The 25038-nt window shown below is 36.5% G+C and overlaps 1 protein-coding gene across 3 annotated transcripts in view; it reads left to right on the top strand.

The window, feature by feature from the left end:
• DNAH8 (dynein axonemal heavy chain 8) overlaps positions 1-25038 on the top strand; it is a 322448-nt gene that overhangs the window by 248707 nt on the left and 48703 nt on the right. For all 3 annotated transcript variants that reach the window (XM_026448101.2, XM_026448099.2, XM_026448100.1), the window contains 4 exons: positions 12556-12629; positions 14630-14782; positions 15355-15510; positions 23419-23535. In XM_026448101.2, the coding sequence (XP_026303886.1) occupies positions 12556-12629; positions 14630-14782; positions 15355-15510; positions 23419-23535 (500 nt within the window). The remainder of the gene's footprint in view (positions 1-12555; positions 12630-14629; positions 14783-15354; positions 15511-23418; positions 23536-25038) is intronic.

Below are 25038 nucleotides of genomic sequence, written 5' to 3'. Positions count from 1 at the left end.
AAACAGCACATGGAACATTCTCCAGGATAGATCATATATGAAGCCACAAAACAAGTCTTAACAAATTTTAAGAAATTGGAAAACTACCAAGTATCTTTCTTGACCACAACGGAATGAAACTAGAAATCAGTAACAGTAGGAACTTTGGAAACTGTACAAATACATGGGAATTAAACAATATGTTCCTGAATAACCAATGAGTCAAAGAAGAAGTTTGAAAGAAAATTTAACAATTTATTGAGGCAAATGGAAATGGAAATACAACACACTAAAATCTATGGAATACAACAAAAGCACTTCTAAGAGAAGTTTAGAACAATAAATGCCTATACCAAAAAAAAAAAAAAAAAATTCACAAATAACCTAATGTTGCATCTCAAGGAATTAGAAAGACAAGAATAAATTCAACTCAAAATTTGAAGAAAAGAAATAACAAAGATCAGAGTAGAAAATAAATGCAGTAGGAATTTTTAAAAGTACAAATGATCAACAAAATGAAGCGATGTTATTTTTGAAATGATAAAATCAATACCTTTGGCCAGACTAAGAGAAAAAGAGATATGACTGAAAAAAAAAAAAACAGAGATGAAAAAGGAGACATCATAACTGATACCACAGAAATACAAAAGATCATTGAAGATTGTTATGAAAAATTATGTGCCAACAAATTGGAAAACTTAGAAGAAATGGGTAAATTTGTAGACAAATATAACCTACCAAGATTGAATCATGAAGAATTAGAAAACCTGAACAGCCAATAAAGAGTAATGAGATTGAATCAGTAATTAAGTCTCCCTTAAAAAAAAAAAAAGCCCAGGAACTGATGGCTTCACTATGGAATTCTATCAAACATTTAAGGAAGAAATAATACCTATTCTTCTCAAATTATTCCAAACAATTGAAGCAGCTAGGAATTTTTTCAAACTCATTCTATGAGATTAGCATTACTCTAATGTCAAAACACAAGGACACAACAAAGAAAGAAAACTACAAGCCAATATCCGTGATGAATATAGATGTAAAATCCTCAACAAAATACTAGCAAACCAAATCAAACAGTGCCTCAGAAAGATCATTCGCATTGATTAAATGGGATGCATGGATGTTTCAAGATATATAAATCAATAAGTGTGATACATCACAGTAATAGAATGAAGGACAAAAACCATTTGATCATCCCAATAGACACAGAAAAAGAATGGGATAAGATTCAACATTCTTTTGTGATAAAAACCCTAAACTAATTAGGTGTGAAGGAATGTACCTCAACACAATAAAGGTCATGTATGACAAATCCATAGCTAACATCATTCTGAACTGGGAAGAGTTGAAAGGTTTTCCTCTAAAATTAGGAACACAACAATGATGCCCACTTTCACCACTTCTGTTCAACATATACAGGAAGGTCTAGCTAGAGCAATCAGGCAAGAGAAAGAAATAAAAGGCATCCAAGTTTGAAAAGAGGAAGTCAGATTGTCCCTATTTGTAGATGACATATATGTAGAAAACCCTACAGATGCCACCAAAGAACTGTTAGGACCAAAAAACAAATTTAGTAAAGTTGTAGGATACAAAGTCAACCTACACAAATTAGAGTTTCCATATGCCAACAGTGAACTATCTGAAAAAGAAATTTAAAAAGCAATCCTATTTAAAATAGCTACAAAAATTAAAATACCTAGGAGTAAATTTAACTAAGGAGGTGAAAAATCTCTACAATGAAAATTATTAAACATTGATGGAAGAAGTTGAAAAGGACACAGATAAATGGAAAGATATCCTGTGTTAATTACTTGAAGGAGTTAATATTGTTAAAATATCCATACTGCCCAAAGCAATCTACAGATTCACATGCAATCTCTATCAAAATACCAATGTCATTTTTTATGGATAGAAAAAAATTCTAAAATTTATATGAAACCACACAAAATCCCAAATAGCTAAAGCAGTCTTGAGCATTAAAAAAAAAAAAAAAAAAGTTTAAGGCACCAAACTACCTGGCTTCAAAATGTACTACAAAGCAATAGTAACCAAAACAGGATGGTAGTGGCATAAAACCAGACACATAGGCCAATGGAGCAGAATAGAGAAACCAGAGGTATACCAACTTATCTTCATTTACAACCAACTTGTCTTCAACAAAGTTGCCAAGAACATGTAATGAGGAAAGATCAATCTTTTCAATAATGGTGTTGGGAAAACTGGGTAATTATATGCAGATTAATGAAACTAGACCCCTATTTCTCACCATACACAAAAATCAAATCAAAATGGATTAAAGACTGAAATGTAAGCCCTGAAATTGTGAAACTACTATAAGAAAACACTGGAGGAAATGCTCCAGAACATTGATCTGGGAAAATATTTTTTTGTGTAAGACCTCAAAAGCAGGCAACCAAAGCAAAAATAGACAATTGGGATTACCTGAAGCTACAAAGCTTTTGCACGGTAAAGGAAACAACCAACATAGTAAAGACATAACCTAAAGGATAGGAGAAAATATTTGCAAACTCTGCATCTGACAAGGTGTTAATATGCAGAATGTATAAGTAACACAAATAACTCAATAGCAAAAAAAAACAAATAATCTGTTTATTAAAGTGAACAAGAGATCCAAACAGACATTTCTCAAAATAAGACGTACAAATGGCAAAGAGATATATGAAAAGGGGTTCAACATAATTGGTCATCAGAGAAATACAAATCAAAACTACAATGAGTTATCATCTCACCCCAATTTAAATGGCTTGTATGAAAAAAACAGTAACACATGCTGGCAATGATGTGGAGAAAGAAGAACCCTCATACAGTATTGGTAGAAATGTAAGTTAGTACTTTGGAGAATAGTATGCAGGTTCCTCAAAAAACTAAAAATAGAACTACCCTATGATTCAGCAGTACTACTGCTAAGTATATATCCAAAACAGGTGAAATCATTAAGAAAACTTTGAAAGGATTTTTTTTTGTTTTAAATATAAAATAAAAAAAGCAAAGGAAGTGAAATCAGTGTGTTGAAGAGGTATCTATCTGTACTGCCATGTTTACTGTAGCACTATTCATAATAGCCAAGATATAGAATCAACCTAAGTACCTATCACCAAATGAATGGATTAAAACATGCAGTACATATACACAATGGAATACTATTCAGCCATAAAAAAGAATGGCATTCCGTCATTTGTGACAACATGGATGAATATGGAGGGCATTATGCTAAATGAAATAAGCTGAGCATAGAATAATCTTACATTGTATGACAAACACCACATGATCTCACTCTTGAGACTCTAATAAATTTGATCTCTTAGAATTGGAGTAGAATAGTGCCTACCAGAAACTGAGGGAGGGTAGCGGGGAGGAAGAATGATTTCTAGTGTTCTATTGCACAGTAAAGTGAATAGTTAACAATAATTTATTGTGAAAAAATAATATATAGTCCAAAATAGCTAGAAGAGAGAATATTGAATGCTCTTAACACAGGGAAATGAAAATTATTTGTTGTGATGGATGTCTTAATTAACTGATTTGATCATTACACAATGTATACATGTGTAATGTATACATTACCTATAAATATGTACAATCATTTTGTGTCAATGAAAAACAGAATATGACTTTGAAAAGGAAGAACTCAGTAGAACATCAAAAAATCACTTGCAAATAATAACGTGCCTTCACCAAGCTGGAGCACATGGGCAAATATCAGAAAGATGCAGAATTAGGAAATCTCATCACAACAATAAGAGGAAGACTTTTCCTTAAGCTATGATACTGTTATCTTGATAGGTGCTATAAAAGCCATTTTATAAAAATTCAACACTTATATTTGACTTTTGGAAAGTGGGAACAGAAGGATATTTTATTTCTATGATAATGATTGTGAACCCCAAATGTCATGATACTTATTGGTGAACAACTAGAGACATACCCATTAAAGTCAAATACAGATGTCTGCTATTGCCACTGTTATTTAGCATTGTGTTGTAGAAGATATGGCTAATGTATTGAAAGAATCATAAATAAAAGATGTAACTACTGGAAAGGAGGGACAAAATCAACATTGTTCTTAGACAATATAATTGTCTAACAAAAAACACAAATGAATCAATGGAAAAACTATTAGACTTAATAGTCTAATAGTTCAGTGAGGTGACTGTTTACAAGATAAATATATAAAAAATGATGCTTTCTTATAAAATAAGATACAAAACTCCTCTTAATTATAGCAATAAAAATAAAACTGAGAAATAATTTTTAAAATACTCATTTAAAGAAAACTATAAAACCTTCTTAGAGACATAAAAGTAGTTAGAATAAATGGAGAGGTGAGCCACATTCCCAGTATAGAGATTCAATATTGTAAAGATGTCAATATGCTCTAAATTAATCTATAAATTGAAGCCAAGTCTAATTGAAACTCAAGCATCATTGTTTTTCTAGTTGGATAGTAGAGGGATATTAGATCTAGAATTGTAAATGGACAAGAATAGCTAAGAAAGCTTGAAATGGAAAAAAATAAGAATAATGGGGAACCAGCACCACCAGATTTTTAAAACGTTATCAAATGGCAATAATTTAGTCATTTGCATTGCAAACATTGATAAATATGGAGCAAAATGAAAGGGCCAAAATTAGACTCTTGTATGTACAATAGCTTAATATGTGATAAGATTTGTATTTCCAATCGGTGGAGGAAAAATGGGTTAGAGAGTAAACAGTGTTGAGATAGCAGGTTAACTTTGGAAAACACAAAAGTGTTACCTCACATTAAACTCTAAAATAAATTTTAGGTTGACTAAGGCATTAAGTGCTTTAGATTAAACTACAAAAGAAGAAGAAGAATATATTCAATTAGTTATAGTATATATTCAATTAGTTAAGTGACCAAGATTTTCTTAATCATAATACCTGAGTCTAAAACCAGAGGGACAAGATAGGTAATGTGACTGGATGAATTTTGAAACATCTGTATGTTATAAAAAGGAGTGAAATAATGGCATTTGCAGCAACCTGGATGGAATTGGAGACCATTATTCTAAGTGAAGTAACTCAGGAAAGGAAAACCAAACGTATGTTCTCACTCATAAGTGGGAACTAAGCTATGAGGATACAAAGGCATAAGAATGATACAATGGACTTTGGGGACTGGGGAGAAAAGGTGTGAGGGTGTGAGGGATGAAAGACTACATATTGGGTAGAGGGTACACTGCTCAGGTGATGGGTGCACCAAAATCTCAGAAATCACCACTAAAAAACTTATTCATGGAACCAAACACAACCTGTTCCCCCCAAAACCTGTTAAAATAAAAAAAAAAATCTGTATGTCAAAAGCACCATAAATAAAATAAAAGCACAAAAAAACAAGGGTAGGTGTGTGGGTGGGGGACTATAGCATTCCATTTCAGTGGGAGACACTGGGAGTCCTTTTTCGTATGTCGTGAATTTTTAAAAACGGTTTGAATGCTGTATCCAAACTCTTCTCCATGTATGAATTCCTCCTAAGAACATATTGAGAGATATACATCCAGATTTATATATAAGGGTGTTTCATCTAGTGCAATTTATAATACTGAAAAATCAAAAATGTCTTAAATGTATAAAAAGTTATTGGCTGAATGAAAGAGAATGGATTTGACATGATGGAACACTGTGCTGCCATTAAAAACTGTTTTTCAATAATATTTGATGACAGGAAAATGTTCACAACATACCATTGGAATGTAGAGATATAAAATAAGCTATACGCTGGGCATGGTGGCTCACACTTGTAATCCCATTACTTTAAGGGGCTGAGGCAAAGGATCGTTTGAGGCCAGGAGTTTGAGATCAGCCTGGCCAAGCATAGCAAAATCCTGTCTCTACTAAAAATGCAAAAAATTAGTCTGGCATAGTGGCACATGCCTGTAATCCTACCTACTCAAGAGGGTGAGGCATGAGAATCTCTTGAACCCGGGAGGTAGAGGTTGCAGTGAGCCAAGACTGTGCCACTGCACTCCAGCCTGGGCGACAGAGCAAGATTCTGTCTCAAAAATAAAATAAAATAAAATAAAATAATGTATAATACATATATACATATATAAATTTTAATATAGGTAGGTCTACAAACCCTTGGGGCCAGATATGCTTCAGAAATCAGAATGTTCTGGTTTTTAGAAGGTAATATTCCATATATTATATAATACACTGCAGCTAAGATATAAATATTCAGGAAGATAGGGATAAATAAAGACTATAAATAGCCTCACATCTGTTCAGGAGAGCTTTTGCCTCCAAAATGATTTACCGTTTTCAGAGCTTTCTGAATTTTTAAATGAAGGTAAGGGATTGTGGATTATGCGTATTAAAAGGATTAGAATAAAGATCTCTAGGGAGGAATATTGGTGATTTTTATTTCCTTCTTTATATGCTCCTGTATTTTTTAAACGTTTTAATGTGAACATATATTATTTAATTAGAAGTAAGTCCAAAAAAAAAAAAAGGTGGAAGAGACACAAACCTAATATTGGAAAGGAATATAAAGGCAGTCAAAATTTTACTAAAGTCTTTCAAATTCAAACAATTAAAACAAAACCTAAACCACCAAAGTGGAATTATACTGTATCACTTGCAGCAACACTTCCTCCAATGTTTCCTGCATACACGCTTCTCTTGAGAGTCCTCCTTATGATGTCTTGGCAGTCCTTGCCCCCACCTCTAAAAACTCAGCCTATGCTGTTTCTTGTCTCATTGGCCCCTTTCCTTCCTTGAGTGGGAATGTTTCTCACTTTTTCAGTGCCAATCAATCTTTTTTTTCCCCAGGCCATTTAGAAAAGATATAAAATATTTATTACTTTATATTAAACGAAGAAAGATTACAAATCAGTAACAACCTTCCACACTAAGAAACTTAGAAAAGAAGAGCAAACTAAACTCAAAGAAGTCAAAAGAAAAGAAATAATAAATATGTGAGCAAAAAAAGCCAGAAAATAGAAAAACAACAAAGAATCAAGAAGCTAAAAGTATCTTTTTTGAAAGATCAATAAAATTAAATGTTTAGCTAAACTAACCAAGAATAAAGAAGATAAAGTGAAGATTACTAAAATCAGCAATGAAACGGATGCAACTATTGACTTCACCAAAATTTAAAAACTCCTAAGGGAATACTGTGAACAATTATACCAACAAATTAGATAACATAGATGAAATGGAAAAATTATTAGAGACAACTATTGAAACTGACTCAAGAAGAAGTAGAAAATCTGAATAGAGCCATAAGAAGTATGGAGATTGATTCATTAATTAAAAAAAAAAAAATCCCACAAAAGGAATCTCAGTCCCAGATGGCTTCACTGGTGAGTTCTAGCAAATTTTTAAAGAATAGCACTAGTTTTTCTCAAGCTTTCCTAAAAAATAAAAGAGGAGAGAATGCTTTTCAACCCATTCTGATACCAGTATTACCATGATACCAAATGCAAAGACATCACATACACACAAAAAAACTACAGACTATTATCCCTTATGAACATAGAAACAAAATTCTCAACTAAAATATTATCAAACCAAATGCAGCACCATATAAAAACATTGTACACTATGACCCAGTGAATTACTCCCAGGAGTATGAGATTGATTAAACATATGAATATCAATCAATATAATATACCATATTAATAGAATAATAGACAACAACCACATGATCATCTCAACAGATGCTGTCTTAATCTATTTGAGCTGCTGCAACAAAATACCATGGACTGGGTAGCTTATAAGCAGCAGAAATGTATTTCTCATAGTTCTGGAGGCTGAGAGTCCAAGATCAAGACTATGGCAGACTCAGTAGCTGATAAAATCAGGGCCTGTTTCCTATTTTGTAAATGACTTCTCATTGTGTCTTCACATGGTGGAACAAGAGGTCTCTCTTGGGCATCTTTTATAAGGTCACTAATCCCACTCTTAATGTCTTGTCACTTCCTAGTACCATCACCTTGGGGTTTAGGTTTCAACATATGAATTTTAGGGGAGCATAAACATTTAGTCCAATGCAGATGCAAAAAAGCATTGAAAACATTGATAAATGTGCTTAGCCAACTAGGAACAAGAGGAAATTTTCTCAACCTGATAAAAGGCACCTACAAAAAACTCACAGTTAATATCACACTTAATGATAAAAGACTGAATGTCTTCTCCCAAAGATCAGGAGAAAGACAACTTTTATTCAGCACTGTACTAGAGGTTCTAGATAGGGCAATCAGACAAGGCAAAGAACAAAAAGCCATCTACATTGGAAAGGAAGAAGTAAAACGGCCTCTATGATTGTGACATGAAAAATTATAAGTTGTTTACCAAATTATAAGTTTATGTGTACATAAAAAATTATAAGTTGTTTACCAAAAAACAATTAGAGCTAATAGACGAGTTCAGCAAGATTGTAGGATACAAGATCAATATTTAAAAGCTATTGTATTTCTATGCACTAGCAAGAACAATTCAAAAACAAAATCATAAACACATTACAATTCGTTTACAATATCAAAAATAAAATACTTAGGAATACAATAAAAGAAGTGGAAGATTTGTACATTGAAAACTAAAAAAAATTGTTAAAAAATTAAATACCTAAATAAATGGAAAGACATCCAGTTTGTTCATGGATCAGTAGACTTCAGTAAGATGGCAGTACTCATCTAATAGATCAAGAGATTTAACTCAATCCCTATCAAAATCCCAACAGCCATTTTAAAAAATAGAAATTGACAAACTGATTCTAAAATTTGTATAGAAATTCATGGGACCCAAGCCAGCTAAAACAATCTTGAAAAGGAAAATCAAAGCTATAGGACTTATGCTTCCCAAAATCAAGACTTACTACAAAGCTACAGTAATTAAAAGAGTGTGATATACGCATAAAGATATATATCATTGCAAAGAATATATATCTCAATGCAGAACTGAGAGTCCCGAAATAAACCCAGCCCTCATGTATTATGGTCAGTTGGTTTTCAACAAGGGTTCTAAAGCCATGCAATGTGGGAAAAGACAATCTTCTTAACAAACGGTGCTGGAAGAACCGATAAGCATTTGCAAAGGAATGAAATTTGGTTTTTACATCACAACATACACAAAAATTAACTCAAAATTAATCGGAGATTTAATTGTAAACACTAAAACCATAACACATTTAGTAAAAAAAAAAAAAAAAAAAAAAAAAAAGGAGTAAATCTTTGTGGCCGTGGATTAGGCAATGGTTTTCTAGATATGAAACCAAAAACAAGCAATAAAAGGAAATACTGATAAATTGGACTTCATCAAAGTGTAAAACTTTGTGCTTCAGAGGGCACCATCAAAGGACAACCTACAAAATAGGAGAAAATGTTTGCAAATCATACATCTGTTAAGGGTCTAGTATCCAGAATATATAAAGAGCTCTTACAACTCAACAATAGTCAAATTACCCAATTTAAAAATGGGCAAAGGATTTGAATGGATATTTCTACAAGGAAGATATACAAATGGCCAATAAACACACGAAAAGATACTCAGCATCATTAGTTATTAGAGAAATGCAAATTAAAACCACAATGAGCTATTTCTTCATTCCCACTAAGATAGCTATAATCAAAGACAGGGACAACAGTAAGCATTGGTAAGGATGTGGAAAAATTAGAACATTCATACATTGCCAATGGAAATGTAAAATGGTGCAGCTGCTTTGGAAAACAGTCTAGCAGTTTCTCAAAAAGTTAAAGATAGGGTTATCTCATGATTCAACAAACTTGCCTCTGAGTATATACCCCACAAAACTAAAAATATACATCCACCCAAAAACTTGTATGTGAATGTTCATGGCAGCATTACTCATACTAGCTAAAAAGTGAAAACAACCCAAACGTCTGGTGCTGATCAATGGGGAAAAAAATGTGGTATATCCATGCTGTGAACTATTATTCAGCCATAAAAAGGAATGAAGTAATATGTGCTACAATGTGGATGAACCTTGAAAGCATGCTAACTGAAGGAAGACAGACACAAAAGACCATATACTGCATAATTCCATTTTAATGAAATGTCTGGAATAGAAACAAAGTAGATTTGTGATTGCTGGGGTGGGAGGGGGGAATGGGAAGTGACTGCTAATGGGTATTGGATTTCTTTTGGAGTTGATGAAAATGTTCTGGAATTAGATAATTTGACAGTAGCAATAGTTACACAACTCTATAAATATATTATAAAATATTGAAGTATATGCTTTATAATAAAGTATATACTTCATAATTTATATGGAAATTATATCTCAATTTTAAAGGTTTAGAAATATATATTTATTGAGCATCAGTTGAGCGCCAGACACTGGCCAGGTGCTGGGTTGGCCACTGTGTCTAACTAAGTCCCTAGCTGATATTCTAGACTGGGCATAAAACAGACAGTAATTGATAAACAAGGTAGTACATAATATGCTAAGAAGAAAATATAAAATATGCTAAGAAGCAAGGGAAAGGACAGAGTGATAGGAGAGGTGTGCTGTTTTAGATAGGACCAGGATCTTCAGGAAAGCCTTGCTGATAGGGGGAGAAAAACCTGAGATGTGAAGGGAGTGAGTCTGGAACTCTGAAGGAGGGAACAGCAATGAGGCTGGGGAGGATCTGGCGAGGAGGCTGCTATGGCTGGAGAAAAGTGAATGGATAGAGGGGAGGTGAGATAAGAAAAGGAGTGTGTGTGTGTGTGTTGGGTGGGGGTGGGGGTGGTGTGTGGCAGCAGTAGCAGGGACTGATTGTGTAGGGCCTTATAGACTGTAAATAAGAACTTTGGTTTGGATTTCGGATTTTGCCTTGGCTGCAATGGGAAGCCATTGGATGGTTCTGAGCAGAGGATGAACGTAATCTGACTTAGGGCTTGAGAGACCCCTGTGGCTGCTGTAGGAAGAATAGCTAGTAGAGGACAAGGGTGGGAGTGAGGTTGTCACCAGTTAGGAGGCCATTCCAAGAATCCAGGCAAGAGGTGGTGGACACTTAGGCCAGGAAATAAAAGCAGAGTTGGGAAGTGGTCAGATTCTGAATATGAAGGGATGCCTCTAAATCACCACTTGACCCAATACCTGGATCAAGCAACAACTATGCCAGGGCCACCTGAACTAAAACCAGACCTTCCTTTTAGAAGGTGTGTTTCAGAGGAGTTGGATGAAGACAGAGAGGCTGTGGCTCACACTCATGTGTTAATACTTTTTGAGCCTGTTACTCTCCCTCATTGATCTATTGAACATTGTGTGTTCTTCTGAAATAAGTGGGGCTCGATATCTATCCAGGATCCAGAGGCTCCTCTCATTCAAGTCACTCCTCTCCTTTCTTCTGCTTTTATAGGCTGGGTGGGATTCTTTTCAGGTGCCAGATTCCTCTTAGGAGCTGGAGAGATTCATGGGGACTTTGGTGGGAAAATCCACCTTTGCTTGTTAACACTTGGCCTATTTCAATTCCTGATTCTCCAAGCAGTGAGTGCTCTTCCATCCTCCTCAGGCTGTCATTGCAAAGTGTCTCCCTGTGACCCTGAGCCCACAAATAATCCCTAATAGTGCACCCTGCAGATCTTCTTGGAAGATCTGGCTATTAACCACAGGATGCCATTTAAGTGGTGTGTCCTGACATGTTTCTGGTTTCTGACAGACTTCTATCCCCACCCCATGAAGTCTCCAGCCTCTTATAGTCTCTACCAGCAGTTCCCACAAACATACACTGGTTCACAATGTTTCCATTGATCGCTTTTCCTTGTACAATGATTATGCCTCTAGAACCCAAGAAAATTGGGGCCTACAAGGGCTTGCTTAAAAGATAATTTCTAATTGCGGTTGTGTAAACATGATTCTCAGACTTCTTCAATTTAGCTAATTCATGTGGCAGAGCACAAGTATGGTTCTCTGCCTGGGACATCTGGTCCTAAATGGTGCATTATCTCTGGAATTATGACATTTCTCATCCTGGAGTGTTTTCATGTTTAGTTCCAAGGTGGTGATTTAATCTGAGGAGCAGCTGAGAACTAGGTCTTAGACGGTTGCCCCTGAATGTACCCATCACAGGGCCGAGCTGTCTCAGATTTCATCTCAGAAAAATGATCAAACATACAAAGAAAACCAAAACAAGCAGACAAAAACCACTGTGAGCCTGATATCTAAAAGGAATCAACAGAAAATTAAACTTTACAGAAGCATCTGCTAAAACGACAAAAAGGATTCTAACCAAAACTAAAAAATCCTTTTTCCCTCCAAATACCTGTGATAGCATTGTAGCTGCCTCTCCCACCATTAATCTTGTTCCTCATTGTCTCCAAAGAATCTCAAACTCTCACCATATGTGCCTTTTTCTCTCCCTTCCTGACCCCCAACCCTCGCCTTTCCGGGTGGTGCCTCCAGGTCTCTGCTCCGTGCATTTCTCTGATCCACACAACCAAAGGCCACGCCTGTTTGAACAGCAAAGATTATTTTCTTAGAAACAATAGAAGGAGGCTATAATCATTCAGAATTTAAGTTTTCATTCTAATCCTGCTGTAAGAGTTATGTTTTATCATAGTGAACTTTCTCCTATGTTACAGAATGTAGAACTATCTCAATGGGGCAAGGACAAGAAGTACATGCTCGAAAGCTGATTCAGATGTCAATGCAGCAGGTATGTGACAAGAGACTGCTCCTGCTGCAACATTATTGCGGGAAACCCCACAGTCACGAATGTTGCCACATTCTTCTCGTGATGCTAATCCTGATTTTTCCATTTTTGCTTATCATTACCTGTGAATTTTAAACCTCAGTCTAGTTTCCTCCTGATATTCCCATGAAAAGCTTATTCCATTTTCTATAGTATATGCTCCATTTTACCTTCACCGATTTTTTGTTCATTTTATAATTTGGGAGACACACCTTCTGATTTCTAAGAATGCAGCTCTAGCAGTCTTGGAATTTCATGATCAATATGAATAGGTAGTACTTAAGGAGTGACAGATTGAGACAGTTAAATTTCCATTTTCAGTTAAAGGCAGACTTTCATTTTTCATTAATGGATCATTTCAGGCAAATAAGAAATATTTAAGGATGCTATGTTTAAATATTGATAATGGTTTTCACTGAAAATTGCAAGCTGAATGAAGTGTTAAGAGAGATTTCCCATTGCACCTAATAAATACACAGAACATTAATTTTCTAGAAATGCTCTGTAGATAGCCTTTTCAGCTGTAATAAGAAATTATACCATTTATAAAAATAAAAATAAAATAAGATCTTGGTTTATTTTTAAGCTTTTGATCTCAGAATGTCTGTACAAACTTTGGTGCAGCTTCTCCCTGGAAATTAATGACTAGAGAGGGTTAATGGGCTAAAACTCTGCTTGGGTCATCAAATTTTCCAGCTAGTCATTAATTCTCAAATGCCCTAAGCCTTAATCTTTATCACTTAATTAAATTCAATAATTTATTTAATTTCTACATGTATATCTCAAAGCAATTATACGTAATTATTTTTACTCAGATCAAGTGTTTCACTCTGTTGAGTGATTTGACAGTTTAACTTTGGGCCTTAAATAATTTCTTTAGTTCCTGTGAGTGCAAAACTTTTTAATTTAAATACTGTGTTCACATTACCCGTCTTTGGAATGCTAGCCTTTATAACTTCCATGCCCTGTTTGTCAAAGTGGGGTAAATATTGATTATATGGCATAATCAGAAAAGAAAACCAGACATGAGCAGGTGCAGCCATGTTGCTGCCTTGAGAGACACCACGGTTAGCATAAAGCTGGCATTGTGGAATGCAGAGTGGGGAACCAGAAAGTAGGTGGGTCCATGATGACACAAACTAATCCTGAATGCCGTCTTCCTCTGAAACCCCAGTTGTATAGACGGCACATCCCCTTTGCTAGTTAAGCCGGTGTGAGTTGTATTTTCGCTTACAGTTGAGACACGGTATATATGCCTTGCCATATATTTATCGTGCTCACTATTTTGTAGTTTTATGTCGTTCAAGATAGTTGATTCCTGTATAAGGGTATTAAAATGTCTGGTGAAGAAACTATGTTCTCACAGGGCAGTGATGGTTTTGTGACATATTTTTTAAGGTAGTTTGTTTAATCAAGTACTTATTTAGAAAGTGCTTAATAAGTTATGTGGTTTCAGGAAAGTGTGGAAAGAGAGTGATGATAAAGAATAAAGCTTAGCGTTATGGTAGTAAATGTCGCCAAATGTGTTGTCTCCAACTTTCATGAGATCATGTGTATCTTTTTTTGTAACTATGAATAACTATGAACCAGCCTTTTTGGTTTTGGGGGTGAGTCAGTTCTGATTTACCTTAGGCAGGACAACTTAAGTTACTGATTCCAAAATACCCATTCCCACCATTAGATGGTGCACACACTGTACTTACACAAGTCTGTCTTCAAGTTTTAATTTCTGTTCCTTTCTGAACCAGGGGTAGCAGAATACTATCATTTTGAACCCACTGGATTCTAAGTAATTAGCTTGTACCAACAGCCGGAGAAATTATTGTATTGACATATAATTTTTAAAAATGTGTTCAAAACAGTATTCACATGGTTTTATGAAAGAAAAAAGTGCACATTTTGTTTTATTAAAATCATAGCAAAAAAGTTATAAGAAATAAATATGGACTCATTTTTGGATACAGGGTGGTTGGGTATTACTACAAAATTGCCACCTTGGCCTGGAATTCATGGAAGAATTACTAGAGACACTAATTACCACTGAAGCCAGTGATGATTCTTTCCGAGTATGGATAACTACGGAGCCTCATGATCGATTTCCAATTACATTGCTTCAGGTTTGTTACTAAATGTCTTTTCATTGAGAGTTATAGAAATAAAGGTGGCATCATGGACATTGTTGAAAGATGAGAACACAGCAGGGCTTTTTGGTCCTGTAGAGTCTGGACTGCAAAATCTTATACTATAATACTATAATCATCACAATCTTGACATCAAGGTTAGACTACAGTAAATATTTCCATAGAAGAGCTCTAAGACTTGGTACTAATTTATTGAGTTTCAGCTCTGATCAATGTACTTCGTTTATACAGTGCTGAACTTTGCCCCTACTTTATGTACCATAAGCATATTGCTTTCTAATGTACAGGTTGAGCATCCTAAATCTGAAAATGGAAACCTGAAATGCTTCAAAATCTGAAACATTCTCAGTGCCAATAGAATGCTCAAAGGAAATGCTCATATAACAATTTAATGCTAATATTCCAAAATCTGAAAAAAAATCTGAAATTCAAAACACTTCTAGTCCCAAGCATTTCAGATAAAGGATACTCAGCCTAATATTGTAATTTCTATTTTATTCTTTATAGTAATTTATAGAAACAAAACCACTGTTTTCTTTTCGTGACAGACCTCTCTCAAATTCACTAATGAGCCACCCCAAGGTGTACGCGCAGGTTTGAAAAGAACATTTGCAGGAATTAATCAAGACCTTCTGGACATCAGTAATTTACCCATGTGGAAGCCGATGCTTTACACAGTAGCATTTTTACACTCCACTGTGCAGGTAACTATGGAAAGCAGTTTTCGCCTTTAGGGGATGGCTGGTGATGTGCTGAGGCCTCACTGGAGAGGCTCCCAAGAGGGCGCTATCCGTTGCCGCTCTGTCCCCTTACTCTCTTTTCCTTCATAGCACTTTCCCCACCTGGCATAGTGTATATTTGTTTATGTGTTTTGTGTGTGCCCCCTGCCCCAACCCCCAACCCTGACTATTGGAATGTAAGATTCTCCAGGGTGAAGACTGTCTTTTTGTAACTGCTGACTCTCCTGCTGTCACAACAGCACGCAGGGGATTGTCAGAGCTCGATAAATATTTGTAGAATGAGCTAATGGATTATAAAGATAGGAGCTTGGTTTTGAAAGTGCCCGTGCTGGCCAAGAATTTTATGTGGACCATCTCCTATAATACTAACAGCCACATTTCAAGATAGGATTGTCGCCATCTCAAAGACATTAAGTACTCTTCAAATGTGGTTGACTAGGATTGGCTGAACTAGGATTGGCTGGCTCTAATTTATGTACTGTTTTGACTCTGTTCATTACCTGATAGTAAAAGTGGTGGTGATGTTGGAGGAGGAGGAGGAACAGCAGCTCCGAGTCTTTCTCAAGTCATTTGCTGTTTGCTTTTACAGTCTTAGTACTGATGCAGTAATTTAAGAATTCTGATTACCAAGCAACTTGTCTGTTATGATTTTTAAAATTATCGTTAGTGTTTTGTTCTGCATCTGAATTTTGTTTTTTGTTCTGTAATTCAAAAGCTACATATTTTCAACGCACTTGATCTATTCCTTGATTTCACAGAGAATTGAAGAGATTCCTTTAAACTTTACCTGCATTTCTTTCTTCCCTGAGGCTGGGGTGAAGGACAAAATAAATCGGTTGGTCTATCCGAGGAGTCAGGCTTTTAGCTGTGTACAGTGATGGACAGAACTTCACATTACCTCTCCCTGCCCTGTCCAAAGATGGAGGGGAACTTAATGCTCACCCCAGAAAAAGACTGTGTGTATTTACCCCTGCTTCATTATCCCTACCACTTTACTAGGTTCCTGGCTGCCCAACAGAGAGGGCTGTGTTGTTTGTCTGTCTCCCAACCCTGAGAGAGTTAAAATCAGATTAAATGCTTTGCTGGTGCTTGTCTTTACTAAGTTCCATTGTGGCCTTTGGATTGTCAATTATAGCTTCCAAGTCACCGAAGCCTATTTCATACATTCTTATCTGGGAATTGTTCGCTTTGCTAGATCTTATCACACTCTAATACAAATATTGCTTTAACTCTGCTGTTTCATTCCCAATTCACAAATAACGTATTTTATGATTCTGTTCCCAGTAGTGATGATTCAACTCTTCCACTGTGCTTACCATGGAGAGCTGGTTGGGGGTATTTTCCATATGGTTAATGTGGCAACCTGTGTTTTTAGTGGCCATTATCCAAGTGCTAAAGGGAAGAAGAGCAACAGGACCATGGTCCAGCCATGGGGCTAAAGTGCCCTTGCACTTAACACCACATGTGTTTGGGTTAAAACGGAGGAAAAATATTTTCACTGCTAGGGCAGTGAAGTTACCAGTGGAGTGTCCAAGAATAAAAGGCTGAATGTCTCTTAAAATCAAATAATAGAGGGCTAGAAATAACACTTCACTGAGAGTCAGGAGGCCTGGACTTTCGTGCTTGCTGTGAAATCAGTTAGCTGAAAGCAGTTAGTTGATCAAGTTATGTCTCTCTCAGGGCCTATTTCCCCATCTGTGCAGTTGGAGGCAGAAGTAGGTGATCTTTCAAGGTTTTTTTCAATTTCTAAAATTCCATCCTCCAGTTCTGTGACAATACAGTGAGTGTAGGTAATTGTTTTTCATCAATTTCAGAAGTGTTTACCGTGATATTTCCAAAATCTCCCGGGAATTTTAGACGTATGTTTCAGAAATATCATAGAAATGTTTGCTGTGATTTTGCCTAAGTTTTTTTTTTTTGTTTTTTGTTTTTGTTTTGTTTTTTTACTTGGTTAGGATAGGGACAGCTTAATAGAAAAATCCACAATTCTTTAGAGACTTGTTGTCTTGGGACAGAAGCATCAACATCTCTTGGGAGGTTGTTGGAGGTGGATCTCAGATCTCGCCTCAGACTCTCCTGAATCAGTCTGCATTGTACCAAGATACCTACATGATTTATATGCACCTGAATGTCTGAGACTCAACTGCTATAGGAAGGAATGTTGTGGATTAGGTAGTTTGTGACTTAACGTTTCTTTTCTCTCTCTATTGTTGAGTATAAGGGCCAAACATCTGATTTGTTAATTAATTGAGTCCTCCAAATTAAAACAGGTATCCCTTGCTTTCAACAAACATGTTATATGTACTTTTGTTTTTGCAGAGACTGAAAAAAGAATTAGGCACAGGATCTGAGGCTCCAGAGGGGTTCATGCTGGAGTTCATCCCACATTACAGTGCAGAACCCAGGAGTAAAATAACCAACTCCCTGCCTGCTCTCTAGTAAAAAATGTAATTTCTCCCATGGAATCCTGGTTTGGGTGGCATTATACCATCAGCTTACCCCAGTTCATAGGCATGATATGTGGATTCTACTTCTGTTGCAGGGAACAAAATGAGCGCCTCTCCTTTCCTGGGAGAAGGGGAAGTAGATTTGGCTGGTCAAGGATAACTTGGGTAGAAGAGTGGTGGAGGGCGTGGTTTGCTTTATTCTTGAGGTGGGAGCAGGCTTTCCCAGGAGGAGGGTGCCCTGGGTGCTGCCATGGGAACGTGCATAGATGCACGAGGCAACGCTGCACTAAGCTCTGCTCCCCGCCACTCCCCCTCTCCTCCAGCAACTTACTATCCACACAGGGCAGTAGTAGCTACCCTGAGAGGGGAAGTTCCTGCTGAAGCCCCCACCCCTGCTGCAGTCCAGTGATGTCTCTACTTTTGCCAGTGGCCTTTCTGCCCTCCCTATGGGAGCCTTTTATTCCCAGGACCCTGGTGTGTGCCTGGTCTCAGTTTGGCTACCACTCCCTGAGAATATTTCAGCATCCTCTTGAAGATTACCTAAGAGGGAAGCTTCTCTCTGGCCTCAGTATTCTGTCTCTACGCTTTCCTGGGCAGTGTAGCATCCAGTGTAGCGTCATTCTGGGTTTCAGAGCAAGCCCACATTCACCCTCTGGGATTTTAATTTTAAGCACATTTTCCTCCAAAGTCTTAGTCTTTTGAAACTCAATCATTACATTTTTAGCCACCTCCTAACACCTCCTGCAGAAGATCAGAACAATGTTCTATGGGTTATTTTATTTTTTTTCCTATTGATTGTCGACATGCTGCTCTTTGAGGTATGTGTTGGACCGAGTAAATGTCTTAAGCAATGGTCTTCTCAGCCAATTATCTACAATTGTCTTCTCAGCCAATGCCTGGGCCCCAGAATAGGACACTTAAGTCAAAATCCCCAGGAGGCCAAAAGGAAGGAGCTCAGTCTTTTTAAAAACTTCCAAGTGATCCTGATATGCGGCAAGAATTGAAAATAATGGCCAAATGGCCACAACCCTTAAGGGAAGAGTCTTGAACCATTTTTATATCCATTTCATAGTCTGGAGTTTTTCTCCCCATCACCTTGGCTTGTCCACATTGAACTGCATATTTCTGACTTTTCAAACAGCTTATATATAACTCTGTGAGGTGGTCTTTTTCTTTTTTCATTTTTCTATTTTAGCTAAAGTTATTGATTAGGATCTCTAAGGGCCTGTAGTGGCAGTGGCAAACTTGGAAATTTTATCATGCCCTTAAAAATTACTTAGATAGTAAATAAAACAGGCCTAGGGCCCAGGGAATCTCACTATTAACAGTTTTCATTCAGAAAAGTGTTTGCTTCCCCTATATTTTGTTTGTTTTCTTTTTCAAGTCTGAGCCTTGATAAACATTCCTTTCAAATTTAATAGTGTATATAAAATTCTTGCTTTGGGGAGAGATGATTATAAAATTCCTCATTTAAATGTCTTTGAATAATTATAATAATATGATACAGGTTTATCTTTTACACTCTGCCCCGTAGTGTTTCCCAGAGGTTCTGGCTGTTTCTGTTAAGTATTTTTACCTAGTAAAGTTTCCCTTACATTGTCTAGTGTGGCTTGTATTTTTCTTTGTATATTAGCTCCAGTTATTGGAGTTAGATAGATAAATCCAGTTGTCTTGTTTTGAAGCTGTGAAATGATTCTGCAGCTCTGTGGGAACTGCAGAGGTAGAGCCTAATGTAAAACTGGAAATGGCTCTGACATCATTAAAATGGTTGAACAACTTTTCATCAGTGTTCTAAGGAGTTTTTCATGATTCCACATTTTCCATATTTCTTTAGTAGTTCAGAGTTTTGCATATTCTGTGAAAAGAAAAGAAGAAACTGTATTAGTCAAATTAAGTAAGGAGTGGACTGGTTTTCCTAAAATCATCACTCACCAGCTTGATGATGTATAGTCACTCCCTTCTGTCACATGAAGTTTTAACATTCAAATCTGTCTGCGTTCCATGCCTTGAAGCGTGTGAACACTGAGTTGCTGCTACTCACCAGAGCTAGTCCTCTGCTGAAGTAGAACCTTCTGTCTGCAGCCTTCTTCTCCATGAGTCACAGGATTTGTGTTCCTAATTCTGCTCACGGCCTTTGCCAACCCTGAAAGTCTCTTCTCTCCCCTTTGCAAAGACCAGCTTCAGTTTTATTCTTCCCAGAAGCCTCAGATTGAACGTCTCCTTCAGGCTTATCATCTGTGAAATGTTGACAGTTAATTATATTCACTATCCCATTGTTCTTTTTCTTGTCTCTACGTCTTATTTTTGCAACAGATTAAAACTTCTTGAAAATGCATCCATTTTAATATTTTTTATTGTATTGCATAGGACTCATCCCATGGTTTCAAAAATGTTAATTAAACTGAAGAAATTCAGTATTCCAAATAAGTCTAGCAAAACCCCTTGCTTTGATCTTCCCAGTGAGCTCTTAGGTTCTAGTTGTTTGAGTCTATCCTGATAGTATTCCAAGGTAATTAAAAAAAAAATAGCAAGAAGATGAAATGACTTCATTTGTGAAAGAAAAGGCACCCACTAAGATTTGGGGCTTTTTTATTTTCCCAAGATGAGCTAATCAGTTTATGACTTTAGTGAACCGACTTAAAAAGTAAATGCTTTAGATGAAAACTGGTAGTAAGAAATATAAACATGAAGCAAATCTCAGCATTAGGGCAATTTTCAAAACTCACATTTTAAGGAACAACTAAATTGCAATGACTCAGTGCATATAAATAGGAGTGTTTCCATAGAGCCCATTTGAGCAGCTTTAGTAATTGGAGTTATTTTTCATTCGGCCATCCGTCTAATTGAACATTAAAATTTAAAAATTAAGTCAAACACCTAGGTAAAACTAATGGTGTAAATTCTGATTCTCTTTTTCAAAAATGGGAAAACATCCACATTTCACTAATAAGTCATTAGCATTCTTCTCTTCAAAGTCCTCAAGATGGAAGAAATTCCAAGAACTAAAAGGGCTAGCTGTATGAATTTTCATGTTAATAGCCCATAACCCTCTCAACCCACCCTTGCTCCTGGGATAATCTGGAAGAGGCTCACCTCAATGTTTCTGAGGTCCACTTCAGAAATGCCAAACCCTGGGTCAGCCTCAGCATTGACCTCTTACAGAGGAAGGGTTCCTTCTGCCCTGGTAATAATTGACCAGTGTTTATTAGGCAACCATGATTCTTTCCCCCAAGGTGCAAAAGGGGAGACAAAAATAGAAGACGTGTTTTTCACTGTCAAGGCTCAAAATCTGGTTATAGGACCATATATTTCAATATGAAACATCTAAAAAAAACCTACAAAACAAAAACCAAGGCAACATGAATGCTGGGACTAGAAAACAGGAAGCTGTCAAGAGAAACAGTGTTAGGGACCAAGGCTCCCGCCCTTGCAGCTGAGACCACACAGTCTCTCCTCCCTTCAAGGCTGTGGCCTCTGCTCCTCCTCACCTCCTCTAAGTACAGGGTGGAAGATGGTTCCTCACAGCTCCTCAGTTTACAAGTTTTTCTAGTCTAAGCCCCAGATAGCAATTACAAACCCTAAGTTCAAATTCCTGGGAGAAGGAATCTGGTCAGTTCTTTCTGGGCTGGCTTTCTACATTGGATCAGATTAGCTAAGGGATAGGAGTGGGTGTCACATAGCACAAATCTCTAATGCCTGACAACCCTAACTAAAGAAGTTTAGGTCTAGAGGTAACAGTAGTACTTTACGTTTTTAAGCGCTACTCTTTATTATTATTATTATTATTATTATTATTATTATTATTATTATTATTATTATTTTTGCCCTTTGTCTGATCTCCCAGGGTCAGAATATCTAGACCCAAATTAATCTTAATGGTTTGCTAAATACTTTAAAAGCATACCCTGAAACTCAGTAATTAAAACCTTTGAATTTTCTGAATTTCTTCTCTGACCTGTTCATGAACTTATCCAAGCAAAAATTTATTTAGATTTTTTTTTTTTAAATGGTGGGATTATTCAGGATCTGAAGCATGGAATAGCTGCAGCAAGAAGGATTGGAATGGCTTGTGAAAACGGCAGTGTGTGTGCGTGTGTGTGTGTGTGTGTCTGTGTGTGTGTGTGTGTGTGTATTGAGTTGGGGAAGGCAGAAAAGAAAAAGAAAAGTTAGTATATACTTAGAGGTAAAAGAGTAGAATTAAACCTTCCCATAGATGTATAGGGATTCTACTCTCCACATGGGTCCTTACCTTAGGCACTAGAATTAGGGTCTAGAAACTAATCTAATAAATCATTGGACCTTCCTTAGAGACTGATTATGTATTGGGATAGGAAAAGCTGATGCCTTGGAAACATCTGGACTCATTTATGTGGTTTGTTGGATGATCAGTTCTTGGAGCTATCAGGTCTAATACTTGCCATACCTTTAAAATGCTCTCTGGAATATCAAAACAATTGAATCATTTGCTCTGAGTCTAGTTTGATTATTTATGGGTGATTTGGCATTTGTAAACAGTTAGCCACTATTGCACAGGAGTGTCTTAGGCCCTCTTTGATTAAGTAGAGGGAAACAAATGAGGGTCACGTGAAAGTTTCAAGACAGACACGTCATGTGTACAACAGAAAGTTTTAGTTTTCAAAATTTGAAATGACAAGATTGCCAAGTGAAGTCATCACAGAATCTAAGTGCTCGTGAGAGAGGTTTAGGTAATCCAATGGAAAAAATTCAAACCCTTGCATTTGACATTTCAAACTTTCGGGAGTCCAATGTAGAATAACAGTTCATTCAACAGATATTTGTTGAGCACCTACTGCATTTTTTTGAGTTGTCAGTGGAGACCTAGACTTTAAAAATAAACAAACCCAAAAACTCCAACTTGACAAATCTTTGGAGATTTGTTTGTATAAACCAGTTAGCTATAGAGCCATGAAGTAATATTTCTAATATGGCTATATGCCACATAATGTTTCAGTCAACATGGATTGCATATATGGTGGTGGTCCCATGAGAGTATAATGTACTTTTACTATACCTTTTCTGTGTTTAGATATGTTTAGATACACAAATACCTACCATTGTGTTATAGTTGCCTGCAGTAGTCAGTCCAGTAACATGCTGCACAGGTTTGTAGCCTCAGAGTAATAGGCTACCTCATGTAGCCTAGGTGTGTATAGGCTGTACCATCTAGGTTTGTGTAAGCACCCTCAAAGATGTTCACATAATGAGGAAATTGCTTAATGATGCATTTCTCAGAAGGTAACCCCATTGTTAAGCGACATGACGGTATATCCAAAAGTGTATATACTATTCTTTTAAACTAATGTCAATTGATTTTGATAATATAGCCTTAATTTTACTGTATTTTTATAGCAATAAAAATAGAATCAGGTACACGCAATACTTACTTTTCTTTGGTGTTTTTAAGGAGCGACGAAAGTTTGGCCCCTTAGGATGGAATATTCCCTACGAATTCAATTCCGCTGACTTTTCAGCCAGTGTTCAGTTTATTCAGAATCACCTTGATGAATGCGATATTAAAAAAGTGAGTGAAATTGTGCCTTTTTTCCTGTTTTTATTGCTCTTCTTAAATCAGGGTTCTACAGTCATTTGAAGTCTATGATGCGGTGTGAATTTGCTGAGCCCCATGGAGCCCCCTTTGAAGGGACTTACTCTAATCAGACACTTGCTGGGGCAGCCTGTCCCCGCCCCCAACACACACATACCACGGAAGCTAACTAACTCAGTGTGTGGCAAAATACCGCATCTTTCCTCATGTTACACTCAAGGGCCACAGGGCACTTCAAGAGAAGGTGTGCCTTAGGTCAAGCTTCTCCTCACTGGTCCTACTCCTGCCTCTTCAGAAGTGAAGACGGTATCTGCCAGCCCATGTGAAAGTTCTTTTCCACCTTAAGTCATTTCTTAACTGCTCAGCTTATGCCTATGAATAACAATACTTTCTAGTAATGGTCATTCATCATCATATGACACTTTGCAGTTTTCAAAGTTCTCATGTATGCAGGATCTCATTTTTATCTTCAAACTCTGTGAGATCAATAACAAAGGCATTATTATTTATTTATTACCCATTTTTCTGATGAGGTAACAGACAAGAGGGACTAAGAGACTTCCTCAAGGTCACAGAGCTAAGAACGTAAACTCTGTTGTCCTTTCACACATATAAAGGGTTGGAAATGTGTTTTTTCTATAATCTTTGGCAAGTCAATGAGCCCAGGAGCCTGTTTCCTCATCTATAAAATGGCCATTGTTTCTGTGAGGAAGGAATGAGTTAGTATTTGTGAAAGCACAGTACACAGTGCATAATAAGGGCTCATTAACTATGGCTCTCTACAGTCCGGCCCCCTCTTCCTTCCCAGAGTAGGGCAAGGTAATTAGAGATCCTGCAGCCTCAGTATGGGGATGGTAAGCCATGATGAGTTTTTACTCTAGAACCAAACCGTAATTTTTCCTTGAAATGACAAAGGGATATGAAATTAAAAGTATAGCAGTCTGATGAAAAGTTATTTTCTATGTGTTCATATTCTGTGGTCATTTATCATTTTGGTACATACAAATAATAGTTACCTTAAAATGGTTGCTTTGAAAGGCAACCAAGCTGAAAAATAAAATTTTAACCAAGAAAAAGTAAACAAAAAGCAGATATCTTTATTTCTCCTAACTCAAATATATCAAGGGTTTAAAAAAAACTGCTAAATGGCAATATATTCCTAGTATAAAATTGCTCTAGAAACGAATACATATTTTGATGTAGTTTTAGCACACAGAATGAAATGCAGAGGATGGCAGAGGATTGCACTGAGAAAAAATCTTGTGGATAAATAATTTTCTTGTTCTCATAATTCCAGAAAATATATTACTAAGAAAGCGTATTAAAGTGATGATTACTTGATCTTCCTCCTTTCTTCACTAAACACCACTTTTCTCCTCTGTAACAGCTTGGCATTACTACAATGAGTATTATAGGTAACTATATCCCCAGAGTGAAAAATAGTCTTTTTCCCCTATTTTAAATAATATACGTGCAGTA

This window comes from Piliocolobus tephrosceles, chromosome 5 (assembly GCF_002776525.5).
Source record: "Piliocolobus tephrosceles isolate RC106 chromosome 5, ASM277652v3, whole genome shotgun sequence".
NCBI lineage: Eukaryota > Metazoa > Chordata > Mammalia > Primates > Cercopithecidae > Piliocolobus > Piliocolobus tephrosceles.
This window is presented reverse-complemented; position numbering and strand designations above follow the sequence as displayed.